We start from the raw sequence: 23,518 nt of genomic DNA, 5'->3' as shown, positions 1-23,518 counted from the left end.
AGTTGGGAAAAGAATAAAGGGTTTGCAGAACGGGATCAGAAACACCTTTACAAGTGGGTAATTCAGATAACAATTTTCCCAGTTCAAGGCTAGCTCTGAGACAGGAAGAGTGCAAGTGGGATAAAAGTAGCTTTGGGTTGTTCCCAAAGAAATTCCTAACTATTAAAGGAAAAAAGAATGGAGCCATCAGTTGAATCAAGGTTGAAGCAGGGAGGGACCTTGCTTTGTCCCAAAATGAAGTGGAGTTAGAAGTCAGTGGCAGAACCAGGGAGTTCCAGGCCAAATGAGAAAACCCAGCAAACCTCAGCACCATGTCACTCTGGGGCTAAGAGGGTGGCATTTAGCTCAACAAGTATACTTAATCCTCAACATTAAGCTAAAGCCAACTCAGTGTAGCTCAAGAGTTTCCTTCCATACTAAGATATTTTGAGTTTTCTCCAACCCACAAAAACTCTTCTCCCCTCCCAGTTTCTCTTACTGCAATCTCTCTGTATAGACCCAACCCTTTCCAGTCTTCACCTGGTTATCATCTCGGTCCATACTGGCATCATCTCTCTTAAGAATGAATCTCTGTTGAAATTCTGTATTCTTCTCATCCTTTATATGTTCTGAGAATCTCTGTTCAGGGCTGGGATTGGGAGAGAAATGTGGAAGGAAGGGAAGAAAGACTCTTCTGTTAGGAAGCAGACCTTCTATACAGTTCTCTTAAATTCCACAACTCCCACCCAGGAGATCTCTGAAGTCAGCCATTCCGAAAGTCGTGTGAAAGTTTTAACGAAATCCTCAAGGACTGTTCTTTATACATCTATAACTTACCTTCTTCCACAGTTATTCCTATCCTATCACTAAAGGTGAAGAGAGCCAGGGGCCAGTCTTCACAAAATGCCAATGCCTCTAGAATCCATCTCCACGGCTTCAAAAAGAGTAGAAATTGATAACATAACCTACCCACTCCCTCCACTGTTCCCTCTCCAGAAAGAGAAATCCTGCATCTTCCTCTCCCACCCCAGAGCTATCCTAGGAAAGTCTTCCCAATCTGTGGTTTCCTCCCTTACATTCTTGTGTTACTGGTTTTGTTGATGATGACAGCTTTTCCAGTTTGATCTACATTGTGGTCCATCCCAAAATAGGCAGCTACCCGGTGTAATAGCATCCGGTGATATGAGGTCATCTGAGGGAACTTCTTGAACTGGTTGCTGCAGGGAAACCCAGGGGGGAAAAGTGAAATAAGAACAAATAATAGCCAATTGTAATTTTTCTTTGTTGAAAGTGGAGAAATTCCTACGAGACATTATTATAAGGAAGATAGATATTTACTCAATGGTAACCAAACAAGTTCTCTCAGCTTTATCTACAGTATTGTGTAGATCCCTCTGACCCACTATCTTCATTAAGACTGCTCCTTAGACAAAAAGCCCTAGGTCTCACCCACCTGGATGATATTCTACAAAGAAAAAAGGGAGAAACTTAAGAATAGTGAAATATGGGACAAAGGGCTAGCTGCTGAAAAGATATAAATATTTTTCAACTCAAGTCTAAGTGATAATTTAAAAACCTGATTTAGTTTCCACACATATACATTTTGATTCACTGTGATTATGTCTTCCCAACTCTTCCTGGTTCCTAGTGAGTTATTACTTCAAAATTCAGACTTTAAGGGAACGATAAAAGAGGGATATCCTTAAATTTTACCTAAGTTTCTTTCCAGTACCCCCTCCCACCTCTAAGGTGTATTTCATTCAAGTAACTTACTTGTTGTCATTAATAAAGTCCAGAATCTCCTGTTCTAATTTTAGCAGCATCATTCTGTCCCTGTTTAAAAAAGATTAAAACAAAACAAAACAAAAGGCAGCCCTCCCATAGACACTGACACAAAGATTGAAAACACAACCTGCTCACTATAGAAGCTTAAGGGAGGAATAAATCCAAACTCTAAGAGTGGATCAAAAATGCAAAGGCTGCCAACCTCACTACCCTGTCTTACGTTACTTTAAAAAAATCAAGCCTCCTAATCATGTCCTCTGTTTCCCTTATCAGAAACCTAATTCTGTTGGCAGTCATAGTCATACAAACACATACTTCATACTTATACTAATCGTAATTCTATACTCCATCTGGTTATTTATAGAATTTGTAAACAAGTATGATTTAGCTTTGTTACAAATCAATTCTTTTTTCTTCTGTACTTTTTAATTGTATTCTTAAGCCTCGATATTTCTTTGTCTCCATTCTTCCACAGAATTTTTCTCAACTCTTCTGAAAGCAGAAATCTCAATATAAGGGTATTCTGAATCCGTCCACAGATATAAAACTACTTTGGAGAAAAATGGTGGTGGGGGGTGTAGGGGAAATGGGCATCCCAGATTCTAATAATAATAGAAAAATTTGGAGAAGCTACTTGGCTTCTTGGGTATTCTGCTGATCCCAGCCCCTTTCCCCCTTCCATCAAATCATGCTATTACCTTGGGTTCTTTTTCAGTGTATTTACAAGAAATTCATGTAGGTCTATTCCAGTGGAGTCCGTATATTCTTGGCTGGAGTCTAGAATACCACAATGAAATAAATTTGAAATAAATGAAACTGCTTTGTATGATATTTAACCCCAAGCAGAAGCCTATAATCTGATCAGGAGACATAAGAGGAAAAGTAGAATCAAACTTCAGGAGTTTTAGCTTAAAATGAGAGTAACCTTGATTTACCAGCCTCTCAAAATTTCCCGTAATGACAGAAGGTGGAATCTGGGTCACAGTGTTTTATTCATATTACACTGAATAGTCACCTTGCCATCAGTAAGTATTTACCAAAAGGCCAGACCAAAACAAAGGTTTTATTCTAGTTAAAGAAAATAAATTCTAAGGTCTGATGGGGCTGAATTTTCCAGAACCTCAGCAAATATATTCAAATGGTGATTATTTATATGTTTATATTTGCTTATAAAATTTTAACACTACGACTGCCTTTTCCCTCTTAACTATCATTAAAAAAATTTGTTTTTGGCTATACCACATGGCTTGTGGGATCTTAATTCCTTGACCAGGGATCGAACCTGGGCCCACGGCAGTGAAAGAGTTGAGTCTTAATGATTAGACTGCCAGGGAATTCCCTCCATTTCTGTGGACCATGTCTTTTTGCTACCAGCCCAGGAATTTAAAACCAAAGAGAGCTTAATAATTACATGTAAATTTAATTATTAAAAAAAATCACTCTGAGCATCTCCAAACTACAAATGGTACTGAATCTGCTACCAGTGGTAATCCATCACTATTTATTCCAAAAGTAAGAATAAAATCAGAATTGACTACAATGTCCTCCTGCTATCGGTAGCCCAATGTTAACAGAGTAGCTCTCTGTCAGCCCTAAGGCAGAGCTGGATAAAGCAGCAAAGCAAGTAACCTAGTTAGGCAACTCCCCAAACAACGAAGTCAGCAGGACACCGTACACTGCTGGGCCGATAAGGCCAGTGGGGAGGTGGAAGGGAAGGGTACCGAAGAGCCAGGCCCTAGAACAGATGAGAGGGGTAAAGTCTTCACCTCTAGACAGCATCCTCCTGGGGACCTTTTCTTTGTTTTTGTCCTTGTCTTCCTTTTCAGAGACATCCTTTGTGGACTTTTCTTCCTCCTTGTCAGAGGGGCAGCTGATGTGCAATTGAATTATATCCTTGGACAAGGAGAAAGAGAAATATAATCAAAAGGGAAAACAATTAACTCTCCTGCAGCTCCTTTAAAATCTAAAAGAAGGCAAATCTTAGGGTGACAGCATTGTATTTAAAAAAGAGAATATTTTAATTAAATTGTTTTAGCTTTTGTTCTACCAACAAGGTAGAGGCCAAGTCCTTTCCGCCAATAATCACAGCCTACTCTTTGGAGAGCTCAAGTTATGCTGGCTGTTTCTGGCATAAGAATTAGCATGGAAATGGTTCTAACCACCAGAGGGACAGGTGTGGTTGGGAAAACATGATCCAGCCCTGGAATCTCCTTGTCTGCATCATCCTGGGTGGTCCAGGTGTGAAGACCTATACTTCATGCTCTCATTCATGCCACTTTATTGCAACAACTTGTTTTGAAGCTTTTTCTACCCCAATTTCCAAGCCTAATGTTGATGCCATGGTTGTGACACCACTGTTCAGCAAACAACTGCCAAACTCAAAAGCTATATGTACTCATTAAGGACCTACCTGGGTTTCTAGTGGCCCGTCAACAAATGGAGCAGAGGATTCCTCACACACTGCAAGGCTGCGCACCAATTTCAGCTTGGAATTAGACTGGGGGAAAAAAAATATATATATAAATATATATATAAATATATATACACACACACACATACATACATATTCCCTTGGGGAACATTTGGAAATCTTTCCACTGAATAAAGGACATCCTCTTTGGTTCTGTTAGTTGCTGCTTCCATTAAAGACATTTTTTTTTTCCTTCTTCAAACAGGTCCTTCTCATCCATTCCTGATCCACTTGAAAGGTAATTCTCTTGCTTACAGCAGTAGATATATAACAACGAAACAACTACTTTTGGCTAGATGATAGGCAAGCCACTTTGTTTAGCTCTCCTCTCTCTCTAGCTCAGTGCTCCAACATTAGACTTGGAAGTTAACTGAGAATACACAGCAGCAAAACTTAGTAGAAAGACTAGATTTAAGAGGCAGAAGTCCTAGCTTCAACTTCCGGTTCAAACGATGAGATATGAGACCTTCGGCAAACCACTTGATCTCTCTGGATCCTCTTTTTTTCCTCACAATGAAAATGGGATAGAAATGCCTAAGTTCTTGTGAGAATTATATAAAATACGTAAACATATGTACCATAAATAGTGTTTAGCATACAGTGGACAACAAATGCTAAATGACTCTAAACCTGAGGTGGCAATGTAATGGGAAAAGTGTCTAAGAAAAAAGTAAAGAGAAAGAAAACCTTCTAACACTTGGGGTTCAGTGTAATAAAGAACTAAACTATTTGGTTTATCTATGCTACCTGGAGAATCCCCCCAAAATCTGAAATTCACCTTATAAATCACTGCTCTTCCAGGGATCGCCAAAGTCAAAAATTACAGTGACTCATTAAAAATCTACCTATAAACATTTGAGAGTTCTTTAAGCCTAGTTTTGCCACTTACTAATAAATGTCCTTTGTCAGTCTCACTCAAACTCTATTAAGCCGAAGTTTTCTCCTCTGTAAAATGGAGACAATAACAATAGTAACTTTTTAAACTTTTCTGTCTTATTTCAAAAGTTTGGAGGAAGTGAAATAGCAGAAAATACCCTCTGGTTTGCTTTTTTCCCCCCTTTATGAGGTGTGCCACGCAGCATACAGGATCCTAGTTCCCTGACCCGGTATCGAAGCTTTACCTCCTGCATTGAAGTGTAGAGAATTAGCCACTGGACCGCCAGGGAAATCCTGAACACCCTTTTTACTGTCAAGTCCATTACTTGTGGATTAGGCCATGGAAGGCGTCCACAGAACCAATTTATCAAACATCATAGTCTTCTTCAAACCCAAGCTGGGACACTCCCAAATTCTACCATTATTTTTCTAGGGGAAAAGGGTGGACACCCTTAATTACTACTTCTGTTGACAATTCTTCCCAATGTAGGACAAGTTTAATATTTTACTGTTCCCTAATTAAAATTAAAAAGCTATCACACACTAACACCTATAATACTGCTTAGTCCCTGATAATACTGCTTAAAATAATCTGTGATGTGCTAATTTTATCATACAATGATTAAAAACAAAATCCTCCTCCCTGAACCAAACTAAAAGGTGAACCAAACCAAAACAAAACAAAGCCTCTATTTTTAGGACGTCCAAAAATGTTGAACCATTTTACTAATGAGGGAGGATTTATTTTACAGAAAATTCTCATGGCAAAAATCCCCAAAACTGTTGGGGGAAAAATAAGAGAGCCAGAGATGAGCAGAGAAACTAACATTACAACAGAACCAGTATCAATCTGCTCAGGCTTTGTTTGTGGGAGGCTTTGGCTGGGTATCCTTTCAGGTAACTGAAATAGACTAAAGATAACAGAAAAATAAAGCCAGACATTCCAACAGGACATATGTATATTTGCAATGCATGTTTGTGATTGTGTGTATGTGTATGCATGTTCACAATTAGGGTACAAAGTACAGGCAAAAAACTTTACATATATATAACCTAAATACACTAGATATTAGTGTTAAGTCCATTGGTACAATGTGCTACTAATAACACTAGAAGTTACAGAGGAAGGGCTCTCACCTTGGCTCTTTTCCTGGCATGACCATGGTTGGATGTCCGCCTCTGTTAGAAGGGGATTAGAAAATATTAAAGGTAGAGGAAATAAACACTTAAGTTAAAAGCAATACAAATTTACAGAGAAAAAGCACTAACTTTAAAACCACTGTAACAGCCAAACTATGATGAGACCCTGTTGTCGTGGTTGTCCCCCAAGCTACAACTCTAGCAACTGTGACATGGAGGGGACCACAGGCCACCTACAGACAAATCACTCACCATGAAGATAAAAAACAGAAAGAGACTGACTGGTTGGCCTAGTTCATAGATTGATAAAAATTACTTTTGAATAAACCAGGGAATCCTCTCCTGATTAGGATGGTTCCAGAAATATTACTACCATAGCATGCCGAGTGTTTCTTTCCCAAACTTTGCTAACAGAAGCCTATTTAGCCTGTAATGAATGTGAAATATGGCCCCTAAGCATCACTTAAAATACTATCTTTGTAGGACAACACATCTAGAGTTCTTACTTCAGATACTCGAAAGACCTGTTCCTATGGCTGCAGAAATGGAATGAAGGCTCTTCTTGGCAACTGCCTACTTCCTGGAATATGAGAATCCTCCCAGTGCTAAGCTCCTGGTTGTTGGCTCTTATAGCCTGTTTGGGTCAGGGATATAAGATGGGACAGGATAAAAAGAAAGGATCATGGAAGATGTGGACAAGGCCTCCAGAGCAAAGGGAAGTAAGGAGAGTGAGTAAGGAGGAGGATAGAAGCTGAGGAAGATGAATGAGGGCCTGAGGTGGGATGAAGGGAAAAATGACTAATTAATTTATGAGGTTTCTGAATAGCTGAGAAGTCAAAATGGGGACTCTGGAGAAGAGGTTGGGTAGTGTTATGCATGGAGAAGGCAATGGCAACCCATTCCAGTACTCTCGCCTGGAAAATCCCATGGACGGAGGAGCCTGGTAGTCCATGGGGTCGATAAGGGTCGAACACGACTGAAGCGACTTAGCAGCAGCAGCAGCAGCAGGGTTATGCATGATACTCAGAGCTTCTAAGATGTTTGGAATGGAACTGTCACTGGGGTGTGGAGAAAACTGAGGCTGGTGGGTGGAGGAGGGGAAACAAGATGGAGGCAGAGTGCCAGCATGGTTCTGGGTAGGTGAGGCTTTCTCTTTGCTTTGTCCTCTTCACTAGTTACCAAATAACACTGCTACAATGCAAAATGGAGAACTGGAAAGGAGGATGGAAAGAGGAAGAAATGACGGTGAATCTGGTCAGTGGCAAGGTCTGTTACAGTAAGAGAATAGTCCAGCGATATGAAGCAGTATTTGTCGCTATTTTTTCAAATGAGTAAGAATATACACATGGCACAAAACAGAACAGTAAGTCTCCTCTTACATGTGTTCCCCAGCTACCCGGATCCCTCCTAAAGGATCAACTAGTACTGAATTTCTTATAATCTTTCCAGAGATCTTTTATGAATCTGTAAGTTTATTGTACATGTGTACACACACTTAAAAAAAAAAAGGATATTGTAAACACTGTCCTAACCCTTACTTTTAAACTTCTCTTCAAGGACCTACCTCCACAGAAGAGATACTGTTTTTCTTAATGGCTACATGGTATTCCTTTGTGCGGCCATACACAAACTGTACCATTTAGGATGCTTCTCATGTTTGTTAGTATAAACAATGCTTCAATGACTATATCATTGAGTATACCTGCAAATACTATACAATCCATTTAAAATTTTTATTAAGTATTGCTAAATTGCCCTTCAGAGAAGTTATACCAATTTCAGTCAGTTCAGTTGCTCAGTCATATCCATCTCTGTGACACCATGGACTGCAGCACGCCAGGCTTCCCTGTCCATCACCAACTTTTGGAGCTTGCTCAAATTCATGTCTATCACGTTGGTGATGCCGTACAACCATCTCATTCTCTGCTGTCCCCTCCTCTTCCTGCCTTCAATCTTTTCCAGCATCAGGGTCTTTTCAAATGAGTTAGTTCTTTGCATTAGGTGGCCAAAGTACTGGAGTTTCAGCTTCAGTCCTTCCAATGAATATTCAGGACTGATTTCCTTTACGATGGACTGGTTGGATCTCCTTGCAGTCCAGGGGACTCTCAAGAGTCTTCTCCAACACCACACTTCAAAAGCATCAATTCTTCGGCTCAGTTTTCTTTATAGTCCAACTCTCATATCCATACATGACTACTGGAAAAACCATAGCTTTGACTAGACAGACCTTTGTTAGCAAAGTAATGTCTCTGCTTTTTAATATGCTGTCTAGGTTGGTCATAGCTTTTCTTCCAAGGAGCAAGTGTCTTTTAATTTCATGGCTGCAGTCACCATCTGCAGTGATTTTGGAGCCCAAGAAGATAAAATCTGTCACTGTTTCCATTGTTTCTCCATCTATTTGCCATGAAGTGATGGGACCAGATGCCATGATCTTAGTTTTCTGAATGCTGAGTTTTAAGCCAGCTTTTTCACTCTCCTCTTTCACCTTCATCAAGAGGCTCTTTAGTTCCTGTTCACTTTTTGCCATAAGGGTGGTATTATCTGCATATATGAGGTTATTGATATTTCTCCTGGCAGTCTTGATTCCAGCTTGTGCTTCATCCAGCCTGTCATTTCTCATGATGTACTCTGCATATAAGTTAAATAAGCAGGGTGACAATATACAGTCTTGGCATACTCCTTTCCCAATTTGTAACCAGTCTATTGTTCCATGTTTGGTTCTAACTGTTGCTTCTTGACTTGCATACAGATTTCTCAGGAGGCACGTCAGGTGGTCTGGTATTCCCATCTCTTCAAGAATTTTCCAGTTTATTGTGATCCACACAGTCAAAGGCTTTAGTATAATCAATAAAGCAGAAGTAGATGTTTTTCTGGAACTCTCTTGCTTTTTCCATGATCCAGCGGATGTTGGCAATTTGATCTCTGGTTCCTCTGCCTTTTCTAAATCCAGCCTGAACATCTGGAAGTTCACGGTTCCCGTACTGCTGAAACCTGGCTTGGAGGATTTTAAGCATTACTTTGCTGGCTTGTGAAATGAGTGTAACCATGTGGTAATTTGAACATTCTTTGGCATTGCCTTTCTTTATGACTGGAACGAAAACTGACCTTTTCCAGTCCTGTGGCCACTGCTGAGTCTTCCAGATTTGCTGGCATACTGAGTGCAGCACTTTAACAGCATCATCTTTTAGGATTTGAAATAGTTCAACTGGAATTCCAAAACCTTCACTATCTTTGTTTATAGTGATGCTTCCTAAACCCCACTTGACTTCACATTCCAGGATGTCTGGCTCTAGGTTAGTGATCACACCACTGTGATTATCTGGGTCATGAAGATCTTTTTTGTACAGTTCTTCTGTGTATTCTTCCACCTCTTCTTAATAGCTTCTGTTTCTGTAAGGTCCACACCATTTCTGTCCTTTATTGTGCCCATCTTTGCATGAAGTGTTCCCTTGGTATCTCTAACTTTATAAATACCAATTTATATCTCTACAAAAATGTATAAATCTGCGAATTTCTCAGAATGCATAATTTTCATTTAATAGTCAAACACATACTGAAGGCCTAGTATGTATCAGACCCCATGCTAACTACTGGAGGATACAGAGATAAAAGACAGAAACCTTGTCAAAAAGGTACTCAATTCTGTTGAAGACGACAGACAAATGGACAATTACAATATAGGATATTACATGCATTACAGAGGTACTTATGAAGTGCTATAGGAGTGCAAGTATCTAACTAAGACCTGCTGCTGCTGCTGCTAAGTAACTTCAGTTGTGTCCGACTCTGTGTGACCCCATAGACGGCAGCCCACCAGGCTCCCCCGTCCCTAGGATTCTCCAGGCAAGAACCCTGGAGTGGGTTGCCATTTCCTTCTCCAATGCATGAATTCATAAATTCACATGTTCATAAATAATAAGTGGCTGCAAGGAACTGTGTTGGGCCTTAGAGATACAATGATGAGACTAAACTGACCTGGCAAAGGCCAGGGAAAGAACACCAAGGAGGGCGTTCTAGTTAGAGAAAGCATGTATAGAAGCATGTTTTCTCCAAACTTTTCAGCTCCAATTTATAACAGGGACCAGGGAATCCGTTAGGCTGAAGCATAAAATGCCAGAGGTGGATGGATAGCAGGCAAGAGGCTAGGTCACAATATGCCATGCTGACAAATTTGGGACTTAGCCTAGGGCATGAAGAGACACAGAAAGGTTGAAGAGAATAAACACAATCAGATCATTATTTCATAGCCATCTTTGTAAAGCAGAATGAATATTAGAATGAATAAAGTAGAATGAATAAATAGTCTGTTTCTAAAGCAGAATGAATAAAGTAGATGAATCAGAGGGGATTACAAGTATAAAGGCAGAAAGCCTAGCTCAGTTCTTTAAAGGACCCACCTAAGAGTTCAGTATTTGTTACGTCAAGGCTTGCCCATTCTAAACTGAATCTCAGAACCTGTCTTACATAGCACTGTTTTCATGCCAAAGATGTTCTGAATTCCAACTGCTGATTCCAAGAATACGTCTCATACAGCACAAGTAATGAAAGTACCCTTTCCTCAAACTTTCCAGCTCCAATTCATAATATTCCAGAACAATATTTGCAACTATCCAGCTCTAACTCATAACAGGTACTCTCAGCATCAGTAAGATTCTTGGGGAGACTTAAGACTTGAGGGGAAGGTAAGAGAAAGAGCAAACGTGTTACTGAAGAGGAACACGGGTACAGAGAGAAGGCTTCTGAAGGGTGGCCAAGGGTGGCCAAGAATGAAGACTTGGTAGAAGGAGCAGGAGCTCCAGAAAATGGCAGCAGCAACTCAACCTGCGCTAGCAGCCACAGAAGGAGTCTTGAGGGGAGGTAGGTTCCCTTCCCAGCCTCCCACACAACCTATCTGGATATACAGGTGAAGACATTCTTAAACCAATAAGTATCCATAAGGCATACAAGGGCTTCCCTGGCGGCTCAGAGGTTCAAGCGTCTGCCTCCAATGTGGGAGACCTGGGTTCAATCCCTGGGTCGGGAAGATCCCCTGGAGAAGGAAATGGTAACCCACTCCAACACTCTTGCCTGGAGAATCCCATGGACAGAGAACCCTGGTAGGTTATAGTCCACGGGGTTGCAAAGAGTCGGACACGACTGAGCGACTTCACTTCACTTCACTTCAAGGCATACAAACCCTATAGTCATCCTTTCTTTTCTGTGTATCTTCAAGAAGAACACACAACAGGAGTTCAGAACACCACTTAAAATAGTCTCCTGAGAACAGAGTAGCTTGGACCCAAAAGTTCATTTAATTATTAGCATCCATGTAACATGACAGCACATAATTAAATATTCAGCACTTATCTGTCCTGAGGATTTAAAATTCATTATTGGTATCAGTGGAAACTAAAAGTAGAGCTGCAACAGCAGCAGACTGTCTCCCCAAACTCTGGGAGGATGGTGGGGAATGACAACTCACATGCAAAAGATGATGGAGAGAAAAGCAGCCATGAGAGAGATCTGGCAAACTGTAAGAGGAAAACCGTAGAAACAGCAGGAGCTAGCAAACAAAATGTTTCAGAGCTGTGTCTGATTGTTTAAACTAACTATCTACAGTTAACAGTCTACCTCCTGGGCATATAATAAAGACCAGTCTCACCCCTGGGCAAGAAGGAAAGGATTTATGCTATTTCGGCTTGGGTAACAGAGTAAACGAGTTGTAACCACAAGGAAGAGAACTGGAACAGGTAAGCTAGAGAAGGCTCAGAGGCTGGGCTGGCTGGGTACCAAAAAGGAGCCCTGGAAGAAGCTCGGCTGGCAATCTACTGCCATCATATCTGCAATGCAGTATGAATTTGGATGGAAAACAACATGGCAACCAAAGAATAAAATTCTTCTCATGCACATTTACCAAGTGGCTAGTTCAGAGACTATTTCTGATCCAGAAAATACTGACTGCTTTAACACAACCAGAATATGAATTTAACACTGTGTAAAGCCAGGCAGTTCTCATTTTAAGAGTTTATTATAAGCCATATTATGACATCAAATATCACTATATAGTTTATTTTTTTATCATTAAAAAATATCAAAATGTAGCAAGAACCAGTGTTACTCAGGTCCTAACAGGTTAGGGATTTCATACTGTTTTCTTTGAATTTCATTGTGGACTCTGACAAAAAGTGGAAGAGAGATTTCTTGAGAGCCGAAGTTTGGCTTTTTGGGAGATTCAAATGTCTGTATAAGTGACTGGCTTCCTATAGATCCCCAATACCATCCATAAGGACATTTCTGTTGTGCTGAAAAGAATGCACATGGTATTCTAATCCTTACCTGTGTCTCCTGACGCAAACTGGTATCTTCACTCTCTTTCTCAATTTCTTCTTTGCTTGGAGTCTTAGATATAAACTTGTTTTTGTTTACAGATTCTTCCACCAGCTTTTTTTCCGATTCTTTCATTATTTCCAGGGTCTCTTGAGTAGTGTTGCTGTTAGACATCTTCTTCAATAGAATACAGTAGCCTCTATGGACTCCTAAAAAAACATGAATTGCATTAAACAGGAGTTGTGCATCTATACTTAATACACTTACAAGATTAGCATTTCATACAGAAGCCTACAATAGCCTTCCTATAACCCAGTATAGGGTTCTTTGATAAATGTTGCCCCTAGATTATCTAATTTCATTTCATTTTTTTTTTAAACTTTGGGGTGTGGTGTGTTAGTAGCTCAGTCATGTCCAATTCTTTCTGACCCCATGGACTGACTATAGCACCTGCCAGGCTCCTCTGTCCATGGGATTCTTCAGGCAAGAATAATGGAGTGGGTAGCCATTCCCTTCTCCAGGGGATCTTCCCAACCCAGGGATCAAATGCAGGTCTCCTGAGGTAAAATTGACATAAATTTCATATATTTAAAATGTACTAGGAGAAGGAAATGGCAACCCACTCCAGCATTCTTGCCTGGAGAATCCCATGGACAGAGGAGCCTGGCAGGCTATAGCCCATGGGGTCATAAGAGTCAGATTTAGTGACTAAACCATCACCACAGGAATTCTCTGGCAGTCCAGTGATTAGGACTCCACATTTTCACTGCTGAGGGCCCAGGTTCAATCCCTGGTGGGGAATTAAGATCCTGCAAGCCATGTGGTACAGCCAAAAGAAATGTACAATTCGATGAATTAAGAAACACGCATACATTTGTGAAACATCGTCACAATCAAAATAGTGGGCCTATTATAAAATCTTCCTCTGGCTCCTTTATAAACCCGTCCTCCCCTCTCTATATTTCCAGCCAACCACTGTCACTACAGTTCTGTCTCCATTTTCTAGAATTTTACATCATATATTATATGGATTCTTTTACTCAGCATAATTATTTTGAGATTCACCAGGATTCAGTTCTAAAGCAATGCAGTATAAAGTCCCCTTGGCATTTTATTTTCTCTCCCTTCTTCCCTCCAGAAATTTTGCTCACATTTTCAGCTTGAGCACTTCACAGAGTTAACTCACCAGACTCTTCAGAAAGGTGGAAAATATAAAGCTCTATTCAATACTAGAGAAGATCACTCTTCTTTCCCAAGGGAGAACCCCTACAGCTACCACAAACCACAATACTGTTACCAACTTCAAGTGTTTCCTCCATCAAAAAGCAGCAAAATCCGACAATGTTTACAGAATCTTAAATTCTTTCCTTTATCTTAAGCAAACTGAAAAGGTAAGAAGAGTCTGTAGTCATCTGCTCTTCAGAAAGACCAGGTCTCTCCCTGGAGGAAGGGAGAATCTTTGCTTTGCTATTCACTATTTGAGTTCAGTCACTTTACTGCGTCCCAAAGACACAGAGATTTATAATGCAGGGGTTGCTAGCTCTTGTCACTTGCTATAGCTACAAGAAATCCTGTAATAAGGTCAACATAGTAATCTCAGCACATATTCAGAAACAGAAGCTGATGCTCTATACAAAGATTCATGTTCTCAACAACTGTTGAAGTCAAACATGCTTAGCTCCAACAATGGTTTATAATAGAGGCTATAAACCTTATGTGGATACTTAAGGTATCTCCTTACATGGATTACTGACTGTACTTGAATCCTAAATAATTCTTTCCCCTCTTTAAAAAGATAAGACTGAAAAATAAAATAAAATAAAAAGGCAAGACTGGAAACCCTCTCAGATGTCATGTCTCTTGGCATGTGACCCTAGAAACTAAGCTAAACAAACAGAAGTGCTTCAAGAAAATTGTCATGCCGGACGTTTTTTCTTCCTTCAAATCAGTTTCAAGGATAAGACCCAGAAGGTTCTTAAGAAGCATGTGTAACTTCAACCTGGCATAAATTAGTCTGCAAGATTATTGCTTTGTTCACCTTTTGGTAGCTCCTGAGCAGCTCCCTGGAGACTCAGTTTAAAAGGCCAGAGTCACTCATACAATCAGTCATACAGTTGAATTTAAAGATGAGAAACACTGGAAGATACTGACTACACAAGGAAAATGGCTGATATTTTATTTTTTAATTGATTCAGCGTCTGGAGATTTCTATAAAAAGACTTCCCTGGTAGTGCAGTGGTTAAGAATCTACCTTCCAATGCAGGAGATGTGAGTTTGATCCCTGGTCAGAGAGCGAGAATCCCACATGCCATGGGGCAGCTAAGTCCATGTGCCAAAACTACTGAGCCCATGTACTCTGAAGCCCATGTGCCCCAACTCCACAGAAGCCTAAGCACTGCAGCAGAAGCTGCCACGCGCCACAACGAAGACATAACGCAGCCAAATAATTTATTTTAAAGTTATAACCTACAGAGCTTATGGTCATTGGCTGCACATGGGAACTGCACACACACATATACTTGTCTTCTCTCTCCGTAGATAAATCAAGCCTCAATTCTCTTCAGTCTGAAGGATAGTAAATCTTAGTACATCCCTTCTCTGTATCTCTTAGCTGGGAAACATCAATAAAGATGCAAATTGGAAGAGTTCTTAGATACAACCTCATGCTATCATCCCCATCCTCCCCAAAGAAGAGTTCCTTTGTGCGAATTCCTGAGAGGAACTTTCTTTCTTCTAGAAACTCCCAGGACAGGATCAACTCACCATTTTATAGCCTTAACTTGTGACTCAGCCGGTAAAGAATCCACCTACAATGTGGGAGACCTGGGTTCCATCCATGGGTTGGGAAGACCCCCTGGAGAAGGGAAAGGCTACCCACTCCAGTATTCTGGCCTGGAGAATTCCATGGACAAAGTCGGACACAATTGAGCGACTTCACTTTTACTGTTGTATAGTTTCTCCCTATAGAAAGCTATGAACTGTTTCAATCCTGACCCTAAATCTGCCTTAAGAGTCAAACAAAATTAAGTTTACTACTTTTACCACACGATAGATCTTTAATATTTTTCTTTTTCAGGCTTAAATAACCTTAAACAGATTACTCTGTCAGAAAGAAAAGTTAGAGGTGGGGAGTGGGGAAAACTGGATAAAGGTGGTCAAAAGGCACACACTCCTAGTGAAACAACACGTAAGAGATGGAGATGCAACAACTATAGCGATGACTATAGTTATAGCAACGATGGTTAACTGCACAGTACATTTTCAAAGTTGCTAAAAGAGTAGCTCCTAAAAGTTCTCATCAAAAGAAAAAAATTTTTTGGCCTGGAATTGTATTTAATTGAATTTTAAAAATTCACTCAACATAAATTAAGCACTTTGAAGTGAATTCAGTGCATTTAGTATATTCACAATGTTGTGTAACCATCACCTCTGTCTAGTTGCAAAACAGTTTCATCAACCTAGAAGGAAACTGTCTATTAGGAAATGGATGTTAACTAAACTTATTGTGGTAATCATTTCATAGTATATGTATGTGAAATTATTAAGCAGTACATTTTAAACTATGGTTTTTCCAGTGGTCATGTATGGATGTGAGAGTTGAACTGTCAAGAAAGCTGAGCGCCGAAGAATTGATGCTTTTGAACTGTGGTGTTGGAGAAGACTCTTGAGAGTCCCTTGGACTGCAAGGAGATCCAACCAGTCCATCCTGAAGGAGATCAGCCCTGGGTGTTCTTTTGGAAGGACTGATGCTAAAGCTGAAACACCAGTACTTTGGCCACCTCATGTGAAGAATTGACTCACTGGAAAAGACTGATACTGGGAGGGATTGGGGGCAGGAGGAGAAGGGGATGACAGAGGATGAGATGGCTGGATGGCATCACCGACTTGATGGACATGAGTCTGAGTGAACTCTGGGAGTTGGTGATGGACAAGGAGGCCTGGCGTGCTGTAATTCATGGGGTCGCAAAGAGTTGGACACAACTGAGTGACTGAACTGAACTGAACACTTTAAACTTATACAGAGCTATCGATCAATTAAATCTCAATAAAACTGAAAACATGGGAGAAAGTGGTATGGAAAAATGTAAAGTAGCAGTTGTTTCTTTTTCCAGGATGAGCTTCAATTACCAAACAGGTATATTGTCAAATGAGAATAATAACTTTGCAGCTCCTCTTTACCATCTAAGGCAGAAAAGGCTCAACTGTCTGGACACCTGGACTAATAACTTCATGGTGTCCAAGCACTGTTATTCAGTCAAAGCACTAATGAAAAAAATCAACTAAAAACAAAAAACAGTCTTTCATAACAGCCACCTATGGAATATGGTCACACATTCCAACTTCAGTTGCAAGGAGTCACATGGTTTCCTTCACTCACTGGGAAACAGGAAAACTTGAACTTTAGATTAAGACATCCATAATACAGACAGTGATTACTGCATCCACTTTTAAGAATTCTGACAGTCATTTCCACTGAGACTACTGGCCTCTTAAAGATCTGTGTAAAACAAAGTAATTCTTACTCTAAGGAAAGAGGAAGCAGCAGAGGATACGGTACAGTAGACCTTATATTGGCTGCCTATCCAAATCTCTTTCTCCCACACTTCTCTAGCCCAGATTTCCTCTTGGTGTTTGCCTTCCTCTGAGGACACGACTGGCGAAGGTGGTCCTATCCCTGAGTCCTACAAGGTGGATCCTAATTAGCTAGACTAATCACGGTAATTGTTTTCTTTTGTGAATGGGTTGGGAAGGGACAAGTGACTCAATCATTACCAGCTAGACATGAGAGGGCTTTGCTGGGTAGGTGGCTTTAAAGAAAGACCATTGTATTTGAAAGAAAAAAAAAAAAAAGCCACTAGAGAAATGCTTTTCTTCTGCTGAAGGTTGTCTTCTGTGTAGATGATGCCTGGACTGCAACAACCTACAAACACACGGAGAAAGATGCATCAGAGAGATAAGCTAGTAATGAGAGGTCAGAGTGTTACTTACTATCCTAGAGTTACCCATCACAAGATACTTGGTGGTCAAAGCTGTATTACTTCGCTGGGGTTCTGTTTTGTTCTATAATTTTAACTACAGTCACTTCTAACCCTGTAATCCTACACAGAAGGCTCTCATTATCTGTTGGGGCATAAGGATCCCTGGAAACAATTTTTTCTGGGCCAAAACAAAGCAAAAGTTGCAGCCAAGGGACAAGATAATTTATTAGCAGGAAGAAAAGAAAGAAAAGTCTTTAAAGAGCAAAAATAAAGTCAGCAGATAAGGGTTAAAGGCAAAGAAACAATTTCCACTGTAGATGGCTTATTCAATGAAGAAAGGAACTATTTCATATATAACTTGACTAAAACAAAGCAAGACAGTAAGCTCCCAAGAGAGCCTAGATGGTGTGCTTCCCTACAACCTATTTGTGTACACTGTACATTTCACCCTGACAAATAGCACAATTTTAAGGCAGAGTGTCTCCTGAGGACACTCAGTGGCTCGAAGCTGCACAGAGGGACTGTCAGAAGCGAGGGGCAAGGAGAGGGAGTGAGGAAATAGGATGATACAGGAGAAGAAGATTGGAAGCCAAGATTTGGCAATTTTTTTCAGGGAGAATATTGCATATTCCCCATAAATTTTTTGACTGCCAAGGTAAGTATCTTCCAGAGCACAGTGAGATTATATATCCTTCCATCTACTCTACAAAAACCTTCTAGGCATTGTGCCAAAAAGAATATATAGAGGATATTCAGAGATAGAAGGGCAATTTAATTTTCTTCCTTTTAATCTATGACCAGGCAGAGAGAATGCAAGAAAGAAGAAAATAACTAGAGGCTAAAAATTCTGACTTACTCTGTGGCAAAATCCCTATAAACTTTCTAATCCTTTTCTAATTTATACATCAACAGTAAGTTACTCCCAACTGATACCCATATTGAAAAAATATTTAAAATCTAGGGGCTCAGGAGAATGGATAAACAAATTGTGGAATATTCATATAACAGAATACTATTCAACAACTTAAAAAATGAACTTTTGGTATCTGCTTTCCTCTGAGGACACATGATCAGGGAAGGCGACCCTATCCCTGAGTCCCAAGAAGGCTGATGAATCGTGGTAATTCTGTTTCTTTTTTGAGACTTGAGAAGAAACAACTGATTCAATCACCACTGACCCTATTGGCTGTATACTGACATACACAAAAACATGCATGGATTTCAAAACTGTATGGTAGGCAGAAGAAAGCAAATCTCTTTCCCTAAAAATATAGACTATGTAAATCCACTTATATGAATTTCAAGAACAGGCAAAAGTACCTGACAGTGGTTTAAATCAGAAAGGTTTGGGGGTAAAATACTGATTCAAAAGAGACATAAAGGGCCCTTTAGGAGTGATGGAAATATTCTGCTTTGTTTGGGGTAGTGGTCACATGGGTGTATATAAATGTCAAAACTTAGTTATTAACCGAGTGCTTAATATTTGTGTATTTCACTGTATGTTATTTAAACACACATACATACACAAAGAGAAAAAAATGCTCTTAGGAGTCAAGACAGTGGGGACAAAATATTCATGGGTTTAAAATGACAGGTTAAAAACAAACTGTCCAGACACTCATGATAGCTTAGCCTATTTATACACTCTTTGACACTAGAGTTGGCACAAAAGGAAAAACCATTAATGTTTATTGAGCACAATTATGAACCTGGTGACTTTATATACTTCAAATTATATCCACCAAGAGTAGGTAAGGAATTTACCCAAGGTCACACTACTATTAAATGACAGAATCAGACCTCTGGTGCTGATGCCAAAGTCTGCATTCTTTCTGTGACTCTGATTACTGTTTCTATACATTACTTTAATCCTAACAAAACATTAGGGTATTTTTCAGATGAAGAAACCAAAGCTCTGAGGAATTAAATAACTTTCCCAAGTTAATACAATGAGGGGGCAAAGGCAAGATTCTAGCCTAGCTGTGTCTGATCCCAAAACCAAAGTTCTAGGTGTCCCAAGGTAGACATTCAAAGGTGTTCTGGGACATGAAGTATGGGATGGAAGGAGTGCCCAGATCCAAGGTCTCCCTTCAGAGAGTGTCAGTGGGGGATGTATTTTGGGGCTTGCAAACTCTCCCATTTTTTGCCTCAATCTGAGTCACCTCTCAGGACTCTGAATTTTTTATAGTTTATAGAAAACATCTTGTTTGATCTTCTAAAGGTATAAAATATCATCATTTAATAAATAAAATACATTGTTGAGGGCCATACAGTCTGTAAAAGAAGCTAGAATTCAAACCAGGTCTTCTTGACTCCAAAATCCCATGTTCTTTCCACTACAGTGTCCAAAGGACAAAAAGCAAAAAAGCATGGTAACTGTATGTCTGAAAAGGAAAATTGGTTCAACTGCTCTTGGGACAAGGACAAGAAAGAAGGCTATACTGAGTTACGAGAGATACAGGTCCAACACTCCCTTCTCATCAAACAGAAAGCAAAATATGGGGGAATAGAGTATAAAGTACTTATGGAACATGTAAAGCTATAGCTATGTGACAGTCACTAAGTCTTTCAAAGATTTCAGAAGTCAATGTCATAGGTTTCACTAGTACTAAGCCAATAAAAGCAACAACAACAACAACAACAACAACTGTGCCAATTCTCCAAATCAAGGAAGCATGAGAAAACCATTTTACTCTATAAACGCAAAAGGATTCACTGGTGTGTAAGGGAGGCCACAAGTTGGCTGATGTCCACAGCAATTCCTTCAGTTCAGTTCAGTCGCTCAGTCGTGTCCGACTCTTTGCGACCCCATGAATTGCAGCACGCCAGGCCTCCCTGTCCATCACCAACTCCCGGAGTTCACTCAGACTCGCGTCCATTGAGTCAGTGATGCCATCCAGCCATCTCATCCTCTGTCGCTAAGAGAGAAACAGGATTGAAATGTTCTGAACATGTACCCTCCTTTTTTGCTCAGTATCTGTTATGGTTGTACTTGCCCCAAAATGCGAGCTGCAGGTGCTCTGATTAATGGACTGAAGTGTCAGTTGGGCTTCATTATAGTTTTATCGGCTTCTCTACATTCTTGGCCAAAAATGCCCATTTTATTTCCTTGAGCAAAATAGAACAAATCATATTTCCTCCTCTTTCAAACAAAAAGCAGCAGTGTTCCAACAGTGGAACACCTCTACTACTTCCATTTTCTTTAGCTTTATCACAGTAATGCCACTACGTAGAAAATAACACAGAATTTTAGAAATGGAAAAGACTTTGAAAGTTCACACTGTCTTTTCCCACATCCTGGCAAAACTGCTCCCAACTAAACCCAGACAAGACATGCTAGGAAAGAAAACAAAAAAAAAATCACAATTTACCTATTGCTTATGGCATTTCAAGATGCCTTCTCTTGCAAACTTAAACACTATGCAGCTAAGTGTGTACTGCCCACTGTGATGAACTCAGAGGTCAACCTATGAGGTGGAGAGGGCACTTAAGCCAACAATTTAGTTTTAAAATAATCTTTCAAAATCTAAAACTGAATGTGAGTTTGGCCAGAGAAATAAGGAAGAACAATCTAATTTCACATGAAGGAACTGGAAAACTTTAAGAATCATTACTCCTTAAGCCTCCCCTACAAAGGAGAGCCTGCTGTTCATTCCTCAATATCCAATCACTTCTTTCTTAATACAACTATTGATTTTCAGTTGGGCACATGGCTGACTGTAAAAATGTTGCACATATTCTAACTTTCATTATAGCTAAATGAATGTGTGACTAGGTTGCGGTCCATGGGATATAAGAAGAAAGAAGTATTATTATGGCTGGATTGTGTCCTCTCAAAATTCACATGCTGAAGCCCTATCCACTCCCTTACCCCCAGTACTTCAGAATGTGACTGTATTTGGAGATGGGGCCTATAAAGAGGTGATTAAATTAAAGCCTAATCTGGCTGGTATCCTTATAAGAAGAGGAAACTGAAAAATACAAAGAGATATCAGAAAAAAAAAAAAACCATGGGAGGACACAGTAAACAGAGGCCATTTGCAAATCCAGGAGAGAGGCTTCAGGAAAATTCCAGTCTGCTGACACCTTGATCTTGAGACTTCTAGCCTCCAGAACTGTGAGAAAATAAATTTCTGTTGTTTATACACTCCTGTTTGTGGTATTTTGTTACAGCACCCCCAGGAAACTAATAAAAATAATAAACACAAATTGTATGAAGTATCCTTAATGGAAACAGATGGCCTTTCTTCACTGATCGCTGATTCTTGCTGTCTTGAATGCAGAAGTGAAGGCTGGCACTTCACTCATCATCCGAGGCTGTGAGATGATAGGATTGAAAACCACAGACAATGGGGCAACAGAAGAAACCTAACTCCTTGATGAGACCAACCCTGGATTGGACTGGCTACCTCTGGATTTCCTGAATGTAAGAGAAAGACTTCTTTTGTCTTGTTTAAGATACTATTTAAGTTTTGCTGTAATATATATTAAAAGCACACACACTCTCTTAAAAAAATGATAAAAAATAATACCAGACCACCTTACCTGCCTCCTGAGAAATCTGTATGCAGGTCAAGAAGCAACAGTTAGAACTGGACATGGAACAACAGATTGGTTCCAAATTGGGAAAGGAGTACGTCAAGACTGTATATTGTCACCCTGCTTATTTAACTTATATGCAGAGCACATCATATGAAATGCTGGGCTGGATGAAGCACAAGCTGGAATCAAGATTGCCAGGAGAAATATCAATAACCTCAGATACACAAATGACACTACACTTATGGCAGAAAGTGAAGAAGAACTAAAGAGCCTCTTGATGAAAGTGAACGAGGAAAGAGAAAAAGTTGGCTTAAAACTCAGCATTCTGAGCGTTGATGTGATTGGCCGACGGAGTTTTAGCCCTCTTTTCCTCCCTGGCTGCTTGAAGATCAGCCGCCATCATGAACGACACATTAACTATCCGGTAGGAAATTCATGACCAACCGACTGCTTCAGCGGAAACAAATGGTCATCGATGTTCTTCACCCTGGAAAGGCAACAGTACCTAAAACAGAAATTTGGGAAAAACTGGCCAAAATGTACAAGACCACACCAGATATCATCTTTGTATTTGGATTCAGAACTCATTTTGGTGGTGGCAAGACAACTGGCTTCGGCATGATTTACGATTCCTTGGATTAGGCGAAGAAGAATGAGACCAAACATAGGCTTGCAAGACATGGCCTGTATGAGAAGAAAAAGACCTCAAGAAAACAGCGAAAGGAACGCAAGAACAGAATGAAGAAAGTCAGTGGGACTGCAAAGGCCAACGTTGGTGCTGGCAAAAAAAAGGAGTAAAGATTCTGCAGTGACTGTATCTGTGGTGATTGTGCAGATTTTTCATGAAAGAGAAAATAAACTAAGACCTTAAAAAAAAAAAAAAACAACTCAGCATTCAAAAAACGAAGATCATGGCATCTGGCCCCATCACTTCATGGCAAATAGATGGAGAAACAATGGCAACAGTGACAGACTTTATTTTCGTGAGCTCCAAAATCACTGCAGATGGTGACTGCAGCCATGGAATTAAAAGACGCTTGCTCCTTGGAAGAAAAGCTATGACCCACCTAGACAGCATATTAAAAAGCAGTAAAGCAGCTGTTACTTTACCAACAAAGGTCCATCTAGTCAAAGCCATGGTTTTTCCAGTAGTCATGTATAGATGTGAGAGTTGGACTGTAAAGAAAGCTGAGCCCCAAAGCATTAATGCTTCTGAACTGTGGTGTTGGAGAAGACTCTTGAGAGTCCCTTGGACTGCAAGGAGATCCAACCAGTCAATCCTAAAGGAAATCGGTCCTGAATATTCATTGGAAGGACTGATGCTAAAGCTGAAGCTCTAATACTTTGGCCACCTGATGGGAAGAACTGACTCACTGGAAAAGACCCTGATGCTGGGAAAGATTAAAGGCAGGAGGAGAAGGGGACAACAGAGGATGAGATG

At 40.1% G+C, this 23,518-nt stretch overlaps 1 protein-coding gene and 1 pseudogene across 24 annotated transcripts in view; one reads left to right on the top strand and one right to left on the bottom strand.

The window, feature by feature from the left end:
- The window catches only part of R3HDM2 (R3H domain containing 2), a 170,251-nt gene that overhangs the window by 40,555 nt on the left and 106,178 nt on the right, over window positions 1–23,518 (bottom strand). For 18 of the 24 annotated variants that reach the window (XM_060412906.1, XM_060412911.1, XM_060412918.1 and 15 more), the window contains 8 exons: window positions 12,566–12,765; window positions 6,248–6,289; window positions 4,175–4,261; window positions 3,531–3,657; window positions 2,463–2,541; window positions 1,753–1,812; window positions 1,056–1,196; window positions 520–628 (listed from right to left, as the gene is read on the bottom strand). In XM_060412906.1, the coding sequence (XP_060268889.1) occupies window positions 520–628; window positions 1,056–1,196; window positions 1,753–1,812; window positions 2,463–2,541; window positions 3,531–3,657; window positions 4,175–4,261; window positions 6,248–6,289; window positions 12,566–12,730 (810 nt within the window). In that variant the 5' untranslated portion in view covers window positions 12,731–12,765. Of the gene's footprint in view, window positions 1–519; window positions 629–1,055; window positions 1,197–1,752; window positions 1,813–2,462; window positions 2,542–3,530; window positions 3,658–4,174; window positions 4,262–6,247; window positions 6,290–12,565; window positions 12,766–17,329; window positions 17,478–23,518 lie in introns of all 24 variants that reach the window. The other 6 variants (XM_060412913.1, XM_060412912.1, XM_060412920.1 and 3 more) reach the window with 2 other exon arrangements.
- LOC132659455 (small ribosomal subunit protein eS24-like) lies at window positions 22,442–22,958 on the top strand (annotated as a pseudogene).

This window comes from Ovis aries, chromosome 3 (genome assembly GCF_016772045.2).
Source record: "Ovis aries strain OAR_USU_Benz2616 breed Rambouillet chromosome 3, ARS-UI_Ramb_v3.0, whole genome shotgun sequence".
Classification (NCBI taxonomy): Eukaryota; Metazoa; Chordata; class Mammalia; order Artiodactyla; family Bovidae; genus Ovis; species Ovis aries.
This window is presented reverse-complemented; position numbering and strand designations above follow the sequence as displayed.